General features: G+C 43.7%; 1 protein-coding gene across 1 annotated transcript in view; it reads right to left on the reverse strand.

The window, feature by feature from the left end:
• Positions 1-18,546, reverse strand: part of LOC147678096 (hydroperoxide isomerase ALOXE3-like) — a 436,539-nt gene that overhangs the window by 187,927 nt on the left and 230,066 nt on the right. Inside the window, exon 9 of the mRNA XM_086945960.1 lies at positions 16,357-16,443. Within this exon, the coding sequence (XP_086802086.1) occupies positions 16,357-16,443 (87 nt within the window). The remainder of the gene's footprint in view (positions 1-16,356; positions 16,444-18,546) is intronic.

Genomic DNA, 18,546 nt, shown 5'->3' on the forward strand with positions numbered 1-18,546 from the left:
AGAACACAGAGAGTCCGCCTCCCACCATTCAAGTCAAAGGCCTCTGAAGTCATCTGCGGCGTGCCACATGGATCGTCACTCAGCCCCACCCTCTTCAACGTATACATGAGCCCCCTTGCGGCCATCGCTCGCCAACACAATCTCAACATCATCTCTTACGCGGATGACACTCAACTGATCCTATCACTCACCAAAGACCCTAACACCGCCAAAACCAACTTACACGAAGGAATGAAAGAAGTAGCCGAGTGGATGAAGCACAGCTGCCTGAAACTGAACTCAGACAAAACAGAAGTCCTCATCTTAGGCACCTCCCCCTCCGCCTGGGGTGACTCTTGGTGGCCTGAAGCCCTTGGAAAAGCCCCCATCCCGACGGACCACGCACGGAACCTGGGCGTCATCCTGGACTCCTCACTCTCGATGACCAGACAAGTCAACGCCGTTTCATCATCTTGCTTCAACATTCTTCGCATGCTCAAAAAAACATTTCGCTGGATCCCCGCCGAAACTAGAAAAACGGTCACCCACGCACTGGTCACAAGCCGCCTGGACTACGGAAACACACTATACGCCGGTACCACCGCAAAACTCCAGAAAAAACTCCAACGCATCCAGAACGCTTCAGCCAGGCTCATACTAGACATCCCGCGTAAAGAACACATCTCTGGTCACCTGAAAAACCTCCACTGGCTCCCCGTAAATAAGAGGATTACTTTCCGCCTCTTAACCCACGCACACAAAGCACTTTACGAACTTGGTCCCGAATGCCTCAACACACGATTATCCTTCTACACCCCCTCCCGCCAGCTGCGATCCTCCAACCAAGCCCTTGCCACTGTACCTCGCATCAACAAAACCACCATGGGAGGTAGATCCTTCTCCTACCTGGCAGCTAAAACCTGGAACTCACTTCCCACTCAACTTCGCCTTACTCAGAACCACCTAGCATTCAGAAAGCAACTTAAAACTTGGATATTCGACAAGTAATTCCCCACCCTCCCTCCAGCGCCTTGAGACTCTATGGGTATGTAGCGCGCTATATAAATCTCTTGACTTGACTTGACTTGACATCATTCAGGCTACCTTGAATCCAGTGGCAAAGTGAGCAAGGGACCCACATCTGGGCATACCTTGCCAACTTAGGACAAACAAAGCGATACCAAAGGGGATGATGGACAGGGCGTTTGAGCAAATCAAACACTCATCCCCAGTCAACTGATCTGGGTTTAATGAATCATCATTCTTTAGCTCACCACCACCCAGTTCAGACATGGCCATATGCAAATCAGTCTGACCCTGTGCCACATGGGAACAGTCCAGCCCGAAATGCCAAGCCATGTCTTCCCTGGGCCGGAAACAAGCATCCTGGGACCGTTTCGGGTTCATAACCCTCATCAGCCAGGCTATCTTGAATCCAGTGTCAGAGTGAGCAAGGGACCCACGTCTGGGCATACCCTGCCAATGTAGGGTGAACAAAGCGATACCAAAGGGGATGATGGACGGAGCATTTGAGCAAATCAAACACTCACCACGTCAACTGATCTGGGTTTAATCCATCATCATTCTTTAGCTCACTCCACCACCCAGTTCAAACATGGCCATATGCAAATCAGTCTGACCCTGTGCCTCATGGGAACAGTCCAACCTGAACTGCCAAGCCATGTTTTCCCTGGACCGGAAACAAGCATCCTGTGACCGGTTTCGGGTTCATACCCTCATCAGCCAGGCTATCTTGAATCCAGGTGCAAAGTGTTCAAGGGAACCACATCGGGGCATACCCTGCCAACTTAAGGCGAACAAAGCAAAACCAAAGGGACAAGATAGGGCAGCACCTATTCACGCCCTTCTCAATAATCACAAACTGACCTCAACCTACATATTGAAAAAAGCCTGTTTAAACACATGGGAGCCCCTGTCTACTTTCCGGGATTCCTCAAGGATTACATCATGGCCAGCAAAGGGTTGACGACCAGATTGAATGATTTTGTAGTCAAGGATGGGAGGGATAGAGACCACAGGCCACTGAGAGCGGTGTTCCAACTGGAAGTCCCGTCAGCCAACAGCCTCCAAACAATTGGTGAATCACTAGGACAAACCGTCCTGAGGAGGATAAAATGGTCAGACAGGACAGTGCATGCACTCCACAAATGGCTGGAACAAAAACATGAAGGACGTCTGTCTCCTTCACGCTCACCCATAAAATGCTGGGAGAACATTGTTGAGGAATTGCTAGCAAAGTTTGAGAACACCCAGTCCCAAGGCACCAGGGCCAATGAGCAAACAAGACATGGGAGCATTTGGCTAAACAAAGGCATTCGAGACAGCAAAAGGCTCCTGCATAAGGCGATCGCAACAAAGAAAAGAGTGGATGAGCAATCAGAGGGACTATCCGTGACTTCATTGGGGGCAGCCCTAACAAAAAAAACATGGAAACATAAAAAAGCCAACATGGAAAGAGAATGGCTCTGAGTTTTTCCATGCTCAAGCAAATGAACCTTGCAGTATTACGGAGACACATAAACCAGCTGAGCAGTCGAGGGACCCGGGAGAAAACAGCATAGCTGAAAAAGACTTGATGACATACGTGAAGCAGTTATATGTAATGACACCCACTGACATGGCAAGCATAGAGGGGATCGGTCGCGGAGAAGGACGAGCTAGGCAAGCCAGTCCAAAGCCAGGCGACATGACCCTCTGTGCAGGCAACTCGCCAATGAAAATTAGATCCCAGGAGGGAGCACATTGTACTCGAGCAGTATGGACTAACCCTCAAAAGGTCATTGAGACTATCAATAACATGAAGAATGATGAGGCGCCAGGGCCCAATGGGATTCCAGCACCAGTCTTCAAAATGGCCTCCGATTTTTGTGCAGCAACCCTAATTGCGCTCTATAACCACACCTTTGTGACAGCTACATCACCTGATTCTTAAAAAAGGGCTCAATATTGGTACCCATTTTCAAAAAAGGGGGTCGACTCAAGCCAGCAAACTACAGGCTGATAGCCCTGCTTGACCTGGAAGCAAAGGCATATGCTCGCCTACTATTGAAGGATCAGGAGAAGTGGACAGAAGAGAAAAGCATCATACCCTTCTACCAGACTGGTTTTAGGTTACAGTCATCAACCTTGGACAACGTACTGGCACTGACTTATTTATCATCTCAGGCAAAATTGAAGAATCATCCCCCACTTTTCTGCTGTTTTGTTGACTACAGTACAGCCTTCGATAAAGTGGTCCATACACGATTATGGTGGAAGTTAGAAAACTGGGGCTTTCCACCAAACCTGCTGAAGACAATCAGATCACTCTATGAATGCATTTGGGTGTGGCTTAACACCAGTGGTCGCACAGTGTCCCTTAAAATACACACGGAGAATGGGTTGAAGCAAGGATGTGTGCTGGCCCCCATCCTTTTCAGTCTATATACAGCAGACTTGGGGAAGGCCCTAAAAGGATCAAGTTTAGTAGCTCCCAGACAAGGAAGCGTGAGGCTGCCAGTGCTGCAATACCCAGATGATACAGCTATACTGGATCATACAAGGGCGGGCCTACAAAGAGCACTAAATGCATTACATTTTTTCAATAACACCAACAACTTGACAGTCAACCAAGGAAAGACCAAGGTGGTCTTTTTTGGGACATTTATTCAGAAGAAGAACACACAATGGTTAATGGGAAACATTCAAATTAACATGGTGGATTCATATAATTATTTAGGAGTTTGGCTGACGGAGCGGACCAAGGAGAAGGCCCACCTGAAACAACTGAGCTCCAAGGCCAGCAAGGTCACACACTTATTAAAACAATTAAGCCACCACCTGATCATCCCGTCTGCTGGTCACATATTAACTGTCCTGAAAGCGAAACTATTATCAGATATTAGCTACAGCCATCAGGCCTTCCCCGGGCTACTGGATGCCTCCTTTAAGTCAGCCAAGTAAAGGCATACAAATCTGTGCTCCATATTCCAAGGTCAGCTAGGAACGCATGGCTAGATCTAGGCTTAGCAAGGCCTGATCTGACAAGCCAGGGGGAGAATATTAAGTTATATTTAAGGATACTTAGAGCCCCGGACCATTCCCTGAAACATCATCTGAGAATAATCTTTGAGGGGTCAGGTACGGCCTAGCAGATCAGCCTAGAAAAAGCACCTAAAACATTGAAGATCAAGGAAGATAGCATACCACGGCCGGACATCCCTCTGAAAGCTTGGAAAAGATCCATAAACCAACAAGTTCACAAAGTCTCCTTTGCTCTGGACATTAAATCTCTTAGTTCAAGCGCCCACCTAGACCCCCTGAACAACTACTACAAAGCAGGTAAAGCACAACCTTACCTAAGTGAGGCTCTCCCTCCACTGACCCGAAGCAAAATCCTTTACATGAGGCTAACCATATTTGGAATTGCCGACTTTAACCCAGCATGGGTCCATAAGGGGGAATCCACAAACTGCAGACTATGCCTCTATATGAGGGAATCCTGGCTGCATCACCTATGCTGCTGCCCGCATATGTATAATGACCGCTGGCGACTCCTGCGTCCAATGTGCATTGCCAATGGATTAGAGTCCTACAGTGAAGCGTCAACCTTGTGTCTATCCACCACCGACACAACAACACTAGCAAGGCTGGCAAAATTCATTCACCAACTCAGGATTGCCCTAAAAGCTGATAATGAAAGCAATAAAACCCTGGTGAAGGGTAACGCAAATCTGGCGGAAATAAGCTTAGCTGCCTCAAACATCCCCAAACCGCCAGCCTCAGACAGCCTATTATCTGCGAGGGCCAATAGAACTGCAAGAGGCATTGTCTACAATTCTGTCCAGCTGTTTACCTAGCGAGGCTCAAAGGGGACTTCATGATAGCGCCACGCAAGGTCACAAGGCACTGACTATAAACTCTGGGGAGGGACGTTGTGTTAGCACAGTGATGGGGCGCTCAATTTTATGTAAGATAAACAGAAGTTTTTAGTATCATTGTTTTAGTTTTTTATTTGACGATTGTTTTTACTGTAATGATTTTAATTAATTTAATAGTTAATAAATACATACATTCATACACATTTCAAAGTACTGCCACTGTTTTTTGTTTAAAAAAAAACACTGTCCAGCTTTTACGTTTTTTGCAACATATAGTAATTTTGCTCTAGAGAATGAATTATTTCTTCAGATTTGCAAACAGGCTCTCTCTTTTATGCACCAGCGATTTAAGAGGTTTTGGGAAAGATGATAGTAAGACAGTGTATTATATGGGATAATGTACTCCCTTCCGTATATGATGATAATATTGCAAGTCACCTCGGAGTTCCATATCCATATAAAGGGACTTGACTTTTGGCCTCATTCCTATACTTGGTCAGGGAACTACTCAGCGACCTGCAATATTCCCATAATGTATGGCTGGAGGGATACTTTATCGAATATATTATATGTTGTGCTTCAGTGTAGCATAACTTTAAGCAAACAATATGACATTGTATGTGAAATGTTCTGTTAAATGTTTGCGTATGAGAACAGATGGTAGTAATGGTAGCACCATGATAAGCAAATATATGGCATATCTTTACCGTATTGGATGATGCAATAACTTTAACCATGTTCGGTGTGCAAAGGAACTTTAAGCATATACCTGTTTAAAGAAAGATGGGCTAGATAAAGGTTTTTCTACAGGGATCAAAGTGCTCATATATCTCCACATGAATAAAGTCCTGCAGGAATGAAGTTGCAAGAACATGGTATGCAAGCAACGTTGGTGATTGAGCGACTCTGATCCCACTGACCATAAGTTGGGATCTGTGATCAAGGACACGGGTGGCTCTCATTTACACAATAGGGTGCTCATATGTAGGTTCTATGGGTGAGGCCTAGTCTAGTTCCTGTCTAGATTAAGAGGTGCTCACTTAAAGAACAGGGTATGAATCATACAGGCGAAAATAGTTAATTTTCTTTGCTTATGTGTTGTTCTTCTATAGGCAAAATTGTATGCAAAGCCTCCAGTTGTCATGTCATGAGTGCTGAGAATCTTATCTAGTTTGAGGATCAGCAACCAGAACCTGTTGAAACTGAAGCATACAAATTCCAATCCTGGACTGCAACACTGTATAAGTGTTCTCAAATACTTCATGAGAAGTGAGCGATAAGATAGAAGTATTAGCAAAGAGTATATCAATTAAGGAACCTTTCTTCTATTACAAACACCTATCTATGCTCAGGGGCCTCCAGGCTTGTAGTGTTGTAATTTGACAGTGATCGGGTTAGCGTTAAGCTTTGCTACACAAATTTCCCCTTATCTTGACTAAAGTGATCGGAGGCCATTTTGAGAACATTGGCGTCCATTTTAGATGAACGTGCTGCCTCGTGGTCAGCATGCCCTTTTGTCCTTTCTCTGTACCACTGACCACCTAACTTGCCCAGCAACAGGCTATATTTAGTACTAGTCAAGCTTGCACATGCGTAGTCAAACCCTCTGTACTAGTGGACAGTCATCACTTAGGAATGTTCTTTAAAACTGACCAGTAGTGTTATAACTTCTCCCATGAGTTGGCTGTGTTCCAAAAATGACCTTATATGTACCTAAACTGAGCAAATGTGTTCCGCCTACTCTTTTATTACTGTAAAACTGTATAAAAGAGGTCTCGCACCGATGTTCGGTGTGATACTTCTTGCATTGCCGAAGGGTGCTGTAGGAATGTACCACCACCCCATGGGGTCTTAATAAATTTGTCTTTTGCATTTTCAAGTTTCCGTGCCAACGTCTGTTTTATGGTGTAGCGGGTTTTGCGGAATATGTAGGCCTGGAGAACCCAATACCACAAATTGGCGACCACGAAGGGACTCATCGGCGACTCGGATGCGCGAAGGAGAGGTCGTGACGAAGGATTGGAAACTCACTATGGACGCGTACGCTGCCACTGAGTGACCCGAGTCTTGGCACCCACAGTGTTTTCTTCCTTTCCTTCTGATCTGACCTTCCAGGTGGCGCCGGTCCTCGACTGAGATCCTGCTCGTTCGAGTTGTCGTACAGTGCCGGTTTGGCTGATTCGATTAAAGAACTTGGCAGTTGGAACCTGGAAATTTGCGAATTTGATAAGCTTGTGATTGGTAAGATAGTCTACGGACACTTACTGTGGCTCTTTGAATATGTTTTGAGTTAGCTAACATTTGGTTCTATGATTTGAGTTATATGTGTAGTGCACTTCACATAGGCGGGCATGTGGAGATATTTCTCTAAATTTGTCTTTGTTTGAACGGCACACCTTGTGTGAAGTATATTAAGTGATATCGCGTTTCCGTGATATTTTGACATGCCTGTTTTAAGCACACTCCGAGGAATGTGCTGTCTTGGAAAAGGTACCAATTATCGATTAAATGAATCTCAGCCGGCTCCCCCAGAGGGGACACCTAATCGCGAAATGTACGTTAAATTTGGCATTCCCCTTATTCTATACAGTACATTGTGGCACAGATATACAAAATCTGATCCTGAATTGCAATGGCCACTACATGGGTCGTTTGATTTACGAAAAGTTCAGTATGTGGAGCAATGTTTGTTTCAGCGCAGGTCTAGACAAGATATGTTTGATTGTGTACTTATGTGGGAGAAAGCGGGGTGCGTGAACGAATGAAGCGTGAATTAGCCTTGGCGGACAAAGAGCAGCGAAAGGCTGCTCGGGATAAGGCTTTACAGCTGGAGGAGAAAGAGTTGCAGGAAAAGAAAGAGAGGGAGGCACGGGAACGTAATTTGCAAACGAATGGTCAATTTCCTATTCGACGTCCTCTTTATCCTGTCCTTACTAATGAAACTGATGATTTTTCATTATTAGATCGTTGCCCGCCTCCGTATGTTCCACCTACGGCCCCAGATGACGATTCGTACAGAGATGATCGAGGGGGTAGTCGTAGTAGGCTAAATGCTAGTGAAGCTGCGGAATTGCGCAGTTTTGCTCGTAAACTAAATTTGAACACGATAACTATCGCTGAGATTAATGACCAAATGCATAAGTGGTCTGAGCGAGAACGGTTGTATTTTTTGAGTAAGTTTGGAGATGAAGTTGTAGACCGATTTAGAAAGTATTCGGATGATTTGGAGCCTAAGGATGTATCAGTTGGTCGTGAGGATATGCGTAAAGGTCTTTTTGTTATTGCAGATGCAGATCGGTTTTTTCAGCGGTTGGTCAAGCTACGGGATGAGGCGTCAAGACTACGGGAGGCAAGAAAAGCATCAGATGTGCCTGCGCCGGGATCGATGGAGAAATCCAAAGAGTGTTCCATCTTTGTAGGAGATAAGAGTTCTACAGTTCATGTTATGCCCATGCGTGAAGCTGCACCTTTATATGTCCCTCCTAAAGGGCAAGGTACAAGCGATGATAAAATGTCTGCAGATGCCAAGGGATATTTTATATATAATTGGGTTTATACACCATGGAATAGAGCAGATGTTATGGCACTATAAAATGCTTTGCCTGACCCCCGTAAGAATCCGACAGCTTTTTATGAAGGAGTGGAAGGGGCTATTTCTTTGTGTGTTATGACGTTAGTGGATATTGACCTTTTCTTTGGGTTAATATTGCCCCCTGATATGTGGAGGGTGATTCGTAAGTTCGATGATCAAACGATCCTGGGGGCGGATTGGAAAGCCTTGGTCCAAGCTGATTTAGATAGGGAGCCTGCATGTAAGCCATGTCAATTAATCTTAGATATCCCGACGGCTATTTTGAATAAATTAAAAACGCTTGTTCCCCCTAAAAAGATTGATTGGACTATGCTAGCTTCTTGTAAACAGAAAGTGGATGAGTCCGTTTCTGACTTCTTCTCACGTTTCGAAGAAGCATTTCATGACTACAGTGGGCAGTTACTCACAGAAGACACGGGTAGGCATTTGTTCGTTGATAAGTATGTAGCGAATCTCTTACCGGAGATTTCGAAACGCTTAAAGACTAGTGAAAGTTCCTGGACCACGGCGACCCCTGCTTCTTTGCTGACTATGGCTCAGTATTATGAATGACAGGAATTGGAGGCTAAAGAGAGTACTGATAAGAAAGCGAAGGAATTAAAGACGAAAGTGATGTTGGCTCAGGTTTATGCTACACAGCCAAGAGGGAATGATAGAGGTAGGCGTGGATCGTACGGTACGTCTTCCGGTCGTACCGACATTTCTGAGGATCAGTGTGCATACTGTAAAAAGTTTGGACATTGGGCCTCAGACTGTCCGGTGCTTCGGGAACAACGTAATCAGCGTGGTCGAGGAGGTGGAAGGACACGGAATAGTTATTCAGGAGTGAGGGGTGGAGCAAGTGATCGTGGCAGGTTTGAGGCGAAGGGTCGTGGTCAGGTTGATGATAATACTTTCGATCGACGGAATCAGTATCAGATAGCGGAGGGTGAACATGCAGAGTTTCAGGACTATGTACATGCATAGGATTGCGTAGGATGGGGTGTGGAATCAGTTGAAGGACCAGTAGATCAAAGAGGTCCATACGTATCAGCGGGCGTTTTGGGTTCTACTGATCAGTTCCCTGTTGATACAGGAGCTACTCGTAGCGCTCTGTCTAAAGACTTGGTTCCAAGGGCTCCCCTGTCTGGCGAAATGATTACATCAATAGGGTTCGATGGAACACCCTCTCTTAGCCCATTGTCACAACCTCTTACATTTTACATTGACAGATTCTTTGGCCCGTGCCCATTTTTATTGTCACCAAACACCCTAGACAATATTATGGGAATAGATATGCTTAAATATTTCCAAGCAACCATACGCTGCACTCCTGAAGGAGTTCGGGTTATTTTGAATGATAATTACCCAGATGTAGAGAGATTGTGCCCCATGCAAGAAATCGAAGCGTTAGCCTCTCTCCCACAAACGTTATGGGCTACTTCGGACACGGATGTGGGACAGATGATTATCCCTCCTATTCGAATCACTGTCAAGGAGGGGGCGTCTCTGCCTCGTGTACCACAGTATAAGATCTCCAGGGAAGGTGAAGTTGCCTTAACGCATATTGTACATGATTTGATTATTGCAGGCGTTGTGGAGGAAGTTTCTTATAATGTCTGTAACAGCCCTATTCTACCGATTTTAAAGAAAGATACTGATGACAAAATCTATCGATTTATTATTGATTTGAGAGAAATTAACAAGATAGTAGTGCCCCAGTACCCGGTGGTGTCTGATATTACCACCTTACTTACTCTGATTCCGCCCACTGCCACCACATTTACCGTGATTGACCTAAAAAATGCCTTCTTTTCCATTCCCATCCATCCTGATAGCAGATATTTGTTTGGTTTCACATTAAATAATAAATCGTATAGATTTTGTCGAGTTCCTCAAGGCTATACAGAAAGTCCTAGCATTTATAGCCAGGCTTTAAAAAGACAGCTTGATTCTTTCGATTTACATTCTGGAGTGGCTCTCATTCAGTATGTCGATGATATTCTACTTGCAGCAGATACGCAAGAGCAATGTGAGGAGAGTAGTCTTGCTTTGCTTTCCTTTCTTGCTCAGAACAATCACAAGGTTTCTAGGAAAAAGCTTCAATATTGTAGACCAAAGGTGACCTACCTCGGTCATCTTTTGTCTGAGCAGGGACGTGCATTGACATCTGATCGAATCCAAGCGATTTTAAATACACCAGTCCCCCGCACTCAGAGAGATGTGCGCGCTTTTATAGGCTTAACGTATTTTTGTAGGCAGTGGATAATGGGATTTTCACACATTATAAAACCTTTGTTAGCTTTGCTGTCCAAAACTACACCAATGCCCCTTGAATGGACAGATGAATGCCAGAATGCTTTTGAACAATTGAGACAAGCCCTTTGCTCCGCACCAGTGTTAGGTACACCAGATTATACGAAGATTTTCACATTATATGTACACGAGAAGGATGGGTGTGCATTGTCAGTCCTAGTGCAGACACACGGGGATAAACAGAGACCTTGCGCGTATTTCTCAGCAATACTTGACCCCGTAGCACGAGGATTACCTGGGTGTTTTCGAGCAGTTGCAGCAACAGCAGTGGCCATACGACAGAGTGAGGGAATAGTTTTGTCACACAAATTGTTGGTGTTAGTTCCCCATGCAGTAGACGCTCTGCTAAATCAAACGAAAACCCAGTACTTAACGAGTGCACGTTTAACAGGATATGAGCTAACACTGTTGGCGCCACATATCACACTAAAGAGATGTGCTACTCTGAACCCTGCTACTTTATTGCCATTTCCAGTTGCTGAGGGCTAAGAGGAAGAGCACCATGATTGTGTTTTCCTGACTGAAGAACAAACAAAGGGTTGTGTCGACTTACAGGATACACCACTTCCAGATGTGGATGGGGAACTGTGTGTTGATGGATCGTGTTTGAGGCTGCCAGATGGTACAACTTCCGCAGCATACGCGATCACGACACTTAAGACAGTGGTAGAAGCAGCACGAATACCACAGAAGTCGGCCCAAGCAGCGGAACTGATAGCCTTAACAAGAGCATGCGAATTAAGTGCTGGCTTACGTGTGAACATCTACACTGACAGCCGGTACGCCTTTGGAGTAGCGCATGATTTTGGCCTACTCTGGAGAGAGCGAGGGTTTTTGACTTCACATGGAGTACACATCATGCACGGAGAACTAGTGCGTGATCTTCTAAATGCGCTACTATGTCCAAAGAAAGTGGCGATAATTAAATGCAGTGCACATAAGAAAGTGACAGACAAAGTAGGACAAGGAAACGCCTTTGCAGATTGCATAGCGAGGGAAACTGCCATGTTGCAAAATGCCTCGCCAATGTATGTAGTGAAATCGCAGGCTGAGCGATGGCATGATGCTAGAGAGGAGATATTAGATATTCAGAAATCAGCGTCTGAGGCAGAACTCGCAACCTGGGAAAAGGAGGGAGTGTTGGATGATGAGGGTTGCTGGAGGAGCAAGGACATGGAGGGATGGAAATTGCCTGCAGCTTACTTGCAAGCAATGGTTCAAATGACACATGGATTGGCACATGTTGGAGCTCTTGCAATTACTAAATTGCTCACACGAGTTTGGGAGCATCCTGAGATTGCCAATACGGCCAAAAGAGTAGTGCAGACCTGTCTGATATGCTTGCAGCACAATCCTGCTAAAGGGACGTATACTCCGAAAGGAGGGTTTGTTCCACCTATCGCACCATTTGAAGTACTACAAATGGATTACATCCAGCTTGAGCGTTGCAATAACCTTAAGTATGTCTTAGTGGTGGTGTGTGCTTTCAGTAAATGGATTGAGGCCTTCCCCACAAAGGATAATACAGCGCTGACAACAGCTAAGGTTTTGCTCAAAGAGTACTTCCCACGCTATGGTGTTTGTAAATTTTTGTGGAGCGATAATGGTCCTCATTTTGTTGGAAAAATTGTGGAATACGTCATGAAGGGATTGGGAATTCAGCAAAAGTTCCATGCTGTATTTCATCCGCAGTCAGCAGGTCTTGTGGAAAGGTACAACGCTACTTTGAAATTGAAGCTAGCAAAGATTGTGGCATCCACGTCTTTGAAATGGCTGGATGCTTTGCCTCTGGCATTGCTATCTATTAGATCAGTACCCCATTCCCGAACTGGCCTCACACCTTATGAAGTGGTGTTTGGAAGGGCTATGAATATATGGGGAGTTCCTAAGCCTCGATTTTTACATGATGTGCCTTGTATATTGATGAACGATTATTTGGCACGATTAGCAAATGATTTACTTTCCATTCATCAGCAGGTTCGAGAAGCGCTCCCCGACAATTCCATTGGAGAGGCTCACAATCTTCGCCCTGGTGACTACGTGATGGTCCGGTCCTTTGAGAGAACAAGCAGCTTGGAGCCGAGGTCGCGTGGACCCTGAGCAAGTGCTACTAGCGACTCGTACGGCTGTGCGAGTTATGAACAAGAAACGGTGGGTGCATTCCACTCATTGTCGCCGTGTCTCTCCGGATCTGGTGAACCCAACTGTGTTGTCCGATTATCGAGACATCTTGGACGAGGAGAAGAGCCCAGCTGTTGCGTCTACTGAATCGGAGGGAGCCTTCTCGGACCACACCGTCTCTGGTAGAGAGAGATACAATTTACGACCAAGAGAAGCAGTTGTTTTGTGCGAGACTGGTTGAGTTACCGCTCCTGGTTTGTGAAACGTAAGCCGGGAATATCAAGGGGGGGGGATCAGTTCTGCCAAGTGTAGCGACACCCGTCTTGAATCTCCGAGAAGAAAACAAAGGCTACCTCGGAGCTCAGCACTCATATTTTTATTTTTTAGGTGCTTTCTTTTTGAGACATTTTTGAACTTTGAACTATTGCATCTTCCACAATGCGAAATAAGAGAATTCTTGGTGCAGTATTCTTTGTTATGACAATTGTGGTGATAGCAGTAATAGCTTGGGTGGTAGAACTACTGGTGCCGGCAAGAGAACATTTATTGCCAACTACCCCAATTCCATCTGAACATTTTCATTTTACTTTGCCTTATCATGAAGAACTACACAGACAGACTTATCTGAATAATAGTTTCATCCAGATTCTGCATCACACCCATAATATGACGAACACTTCGAATTGTTGGGTATGTGGGATGTTGCCTGGACATCAAAAGAAAGGAGGCACTCCGGTTATCCCACTCCCATTCTCTCACAATGGTTCTTGTAATGCTTGGTATACTCTTCTATTCACTTTGCGATGGCTGACAAAAGGTGGACTACTTTTCCGACTTAATAAGGTCTGTTTTAATGACCGAGATGGTTATCCACAAGCTGAAGGAACTAAATTTGAATGGGAAGAATATAGACCAGATAATGTAGCTTCGCCTCGAATTTATACTAACCAAAGAAATGTAAATATGTCCAGCCTGCATATAATCACAGTTATTGATAAGAAAGCTGATCTGTGTGTCCGAAATAAAGGTAAAATCCCAGTAGGAAGAAGTGAATGTAACACTACTCTCACCTTTGACACTCCAAATGGTATTATTTTTGTGGCTTCACGAAAAACTTACTTTATCTGTGGAAATAAAGGTTATCACCGTCTCCCTATAGGATGGCTAGGAACATGTTATATATCCTTTGTATTACCCCCTGTGTTTATTGCCCCACCTATATACCATAATGATTTCATTTTATATCATGATTTTATACTGAATAGAGTGAAAAGAGCATTAGCTCTCGATGATATAGACCAGACTGATACTTCTCTGCAGCAGTATGTCGATTTTAATTTAGGTCTTTTCTCATTTGTTGGGGCTGCTTTAAATAGCAGAAAAATAAGAAGACTGACACGTGTTGTAGAAGCTGTTGCTAATGAGACAGTTTTCGCTCTACGGAATTTAACTGAGGAACTTCAAATTACCAGAATTGTAATGCTTCAGAACAGAATGGTTCTAGATGTAGTGTTAGCTGATCGTGGGGGTGCATGCCGCATCATCGGAAGTAGTTGCTGCGTGTACGTACCAGATAATTCACCCTCTGTATATGATGCAATTTCTAAATTACATAAGATAGCTGCTGAGATACATCCTGATAATGGCACTTGGACACTTTCGGGTTGGTTTTGGACATTGCTTAGTACTTGGGGTTGGAAGCTGCTGACAATCCTATGTGTAATAATTGGGATACTGTTCTTTCTATGTCTCTGCATTCAGTGCGGCCCTATGTTATGTTCCATGTGCCTTTCTGCTTGTATCCCATCCAAACGAGCTATTGTTAAGAATGAACAAATGATTCATAGAGAAGTAGCAAACATTATGTCCATTAATATTGATGATGAATACCCTGATTATGTCCACTATGAGGTAGCTTCAGCTAAACGCTAAAAGGGTCATCTGTCGTAATTTGACAGTGATCGGGTTAGCGTTAAGCTTTGCTACACAAATTTTCCCTTATCTTGACTATAGTGATCGGAGGCCATTTTGAGAACATTGGCGTCCATTTTAGATGAACGTGCTGCCTCGTGGTCAGCATGCCCTTTTGTCCTTTCTCTGTACCACTGACCACCTAACTTGCCCAGCAACAGGCTATATTTAGTACTGGTCAAGCTTGCACATGCGTAGTCAAACCCTCTGTACTAGTGGACAGTCATCACTTAGGAATGTTCTTTAAAACTGACCAGTAGTGTTATAACTCCTCCCATGAGTTGAATGTGTTCCAAAAATGACCTTATATGTACCTAAACTGAGCAAATGTGTTCCGCCTACTCTTTTATTACTGTAAAACTGTATAAAAGAGGTCTCGCACCGATGTTCGGTGTGATACTTCTTGCATTGCCGAAGGGTGCTGTAGGAATGTACCACCACCCCATGGGGTCTTAATAAATTTGTCTTTTGCATTTTCCAGTTTCCGTGCCAACGTCTGTTTTATGGTGTAGCGTGTTTTGCGGAATATGTAGGCCTGGAGAACCCAATACCACAGTAGAAGAACAAGCAAAAATCCCTTGCCCTTCATCATTTATGTAGGATATGCATACATCTAATCAGTGCTTAGTTTGTAAAACATTAAGTTCCAGGGCTCTGACCAGAAGGCCACTGCACCTTGCATCACCCATCGCCCTTGTCATCACTGTCAAAACAACTGCTAACCATCTCTCTTACGTGTAAATGCAACAGATCAGATTATTCCTGGTCCCAAAAGATAAAGGAATAGCTGGGGAGGCAGGTATTAGCAATTTTAATTTATATTGTAGTCCTAAACTATCATTGTTCTGCTCATATCTAAATTAGATGAGCAGCACCAACATGTGGTGGACTGTTCTGAGTATGGTGTTGACAATTAGGTGCTGGTGCCGAGCTCCGGAAACCAATTAGGTGCTGGTGCTGAGCACCAGAATGCGCTGCCTCAAATTAAACACTGCATCTAATGTGGACTGAGACGATTCCTTATTGGGCTGCCACTACAAAAAACGAGTCAACAAAGTAACTTTGTTGGTAAAGCAAATGTAATAACTAGCCCTTGAAGAACGGCTGTCGACGGATGCACTGTGAATTATGTTTAATATGGTCAGATAAGAATAGAGCCTAAATGAGTGAAAAGGCTGATCTTACCCCCAGAAGTTCCCATTCATTTTTGTTTTCCATAATATCTGCTCCTCACGATGAGATCATGGATCTCATTCCATCCTTCTCATCAAGGTGGGTCTGGTGGCTCAGATGACTAAGGCATCTGTGCCAGAGAAGTTTTTGACCTCATGGTAACAGGTTTGAATCCCAGTAATTCCACTCAACATTTCATTTCTCTGAGGTCAATAAAGGGAGTGCTGCTGAGCTGAGTAACTCTAAAAATCAGTATTTCAGCACAAAGAGGCCGAAGGGTTAACTTGTACTTTACAAATGTGTTTGTAATCTTAAACTTTTTTAAATACCAAAACCCCATCTTACCTTATCATAGTCCCTTGACGGATCCATTAGCGCTCCTCTGAGACCAATATTAATGTGCAAAATATAGCGATGGTGGGGGATCAGGAGCTGAAGGAAGACAGATGGATACTAGTTATTAGATACACAGGTACAGAAGGGGCTTCAAAACAGATCTTGTATTATCACTACCTCAGTACTGCTGTAGCATCTTTGTACACTCTGATGCTATTTGTTTTCTAAGACGACCGATATTGTTGAGTCTTTCATACATCAATTGCCCTATTTTTAAGTGGCTATTCACCAATATCAGCTCTTTATCCACATATTTGTGGTTTGGTTGGATACCTTAAAGCAGGACATTTCGTTAAGCCGGCATCTCCCTGCTCTTTGGTTTAGACCTACCCAAGTCCTTGTTGTCATCCTTCTTCACATAGTTCTGCATCAGCGAAGGTCCATCATTGAAATAAAGCCACCATAATGTATTGTCGTATTATCATTTTTTTGTATCTGTTTTTTCTATTTGTTTTTCCATTTTATTTTTAAGCTGACTACTGTTTTGATATCTCTTTTTTTTTCTAACTCACTGATAATATTGTACAGGATTGATGGACCCATAGCTATAGGGCAGATAGTGTTCTCCTGTTATTTGGTGTATTGTTTTTTTTTTTTAAACATCATTTTATTGATTTTGTAATATTGGACAACGCGTAACGCAATAGTAGCTGCAACTTACAAATGCCAATAATGAAAAACCTAACAGTACATTCACATAAAAGAAAACTGTATAGCTGAACAGAAGTGAAAGATAAACAAATAGATAAACAAAGAGCCGATCCATACAGAACCTAGGCAACGCAGGATAGGCACAAAATACATAATATCAGTGTTTGATGTATTGTATAAATATTCAACTTGCCAATTGTGTTGTTTTTACTGTAATGCGACATTAGTGAGTTTGGGGCATATGTAGGTAGCCATTTGCGATTTGCAAACGCCGAAATTCAGCGAATTTCGGCGTTTGCGAATCGCAAACAGAGTTTTGATATGTAGGTGTCACTTAGCAAAATAAGGATTTGCATAAATTGTGACCAAGCAATAGCAATAATTATTGCTATTGCTTGGTTAGCGAGAAAAAATTATCACTGAGCTGCGGCGATTTTTATCGCAGATAAACCTTAGGTTTATCGCAAATGCGATAAAAATTGGCAATAATGCATGAATATCGCTGAAAAATCAGCGATATTCAGGCATTACCGAGCTAATGCTTTTAGCCATGTTATCCACCACCCATTGGATAACACGGCTAAGAACTGCTCCTGGGCAGGTGTTAGCTTTTGGAGATATTCGCGCTTAGCACAAATATCTCCAAAAGTTGGTAATAGGAGATAGCGATGTTAGCGTCTGTTTCCAGTCGCTGACATCTTGGCACGCCCACTTTGCATGTCATTAGTGATAAATGTTTCTGACATGCAAAGCGGGGCCCAAGATGGTCGCTATCTCCTACTAGCTGTCGCTAACTGGTGTTAGCGACAGCTAGGTAATAGGGAGATAATTTTATCTCCGCTTTCTTGGCTTTTAAAGCCAAAAAAGCGGAGATAAATCCCATGATAATATGCCCTGTGATTCCTTATTTTGCCGATAGCATTTATGGAATCGCAATTTTGCGATTCCTTAAATGCTATGTAGGGGTGTTTTAAAATTGCGATTTTTGCATAAGGAATCGCAAAATACCACCCACTTCAAGTAGATGGTATTTGGCGATTTCCTTAAAAAATGCTTATGAAAAAAAAATTCAAAGTGCCATGTGGCGCACAGACATGCCCTTAGGGCATGTATGTGTGCCACATGTACTTACAGGCACATTCCAGGGGTGCAACAGGTGCCCTTTGGACACCCTGGCACCCTTGGAATTGCGATTCTCAAATTGCAATTTTCACACAGAAAATCGCAATCTGAGAATGTATCCCCATTCATACCTATGGGCCTATTGGCCCATAGGAATGAATGGGACACTCATTCCTTAATTGCGATTCGCAATTTGCTAATCGCAAATAAGGAATGTTAGAGATTCGCAAAAAAATTGCGAATTTTTACCTACATTCCATTTTGCTATTCTCAAATAGCAATTCCTTAAAAATCGCTATTTGGGAATCGCAAAATGGAAATTACCTACATATGCCCCTGTGTTTTTTGAAAAAGAAAAACAGTCAC

This window comes from Lissotriton vulgaris, chromosome 12, assembly GCF_964263255.1.
Source record: "Lissotriton vulgaris chromosome 12, aLisVul1.2, whole genome shotgun sequence".
Classification (NCBI taxonomy): Eukaryota; Metazoa; Chordata; class Amphibia; order Caudata; family Salamandridae; genus Lissotriton; species Lissotriton vulgaris.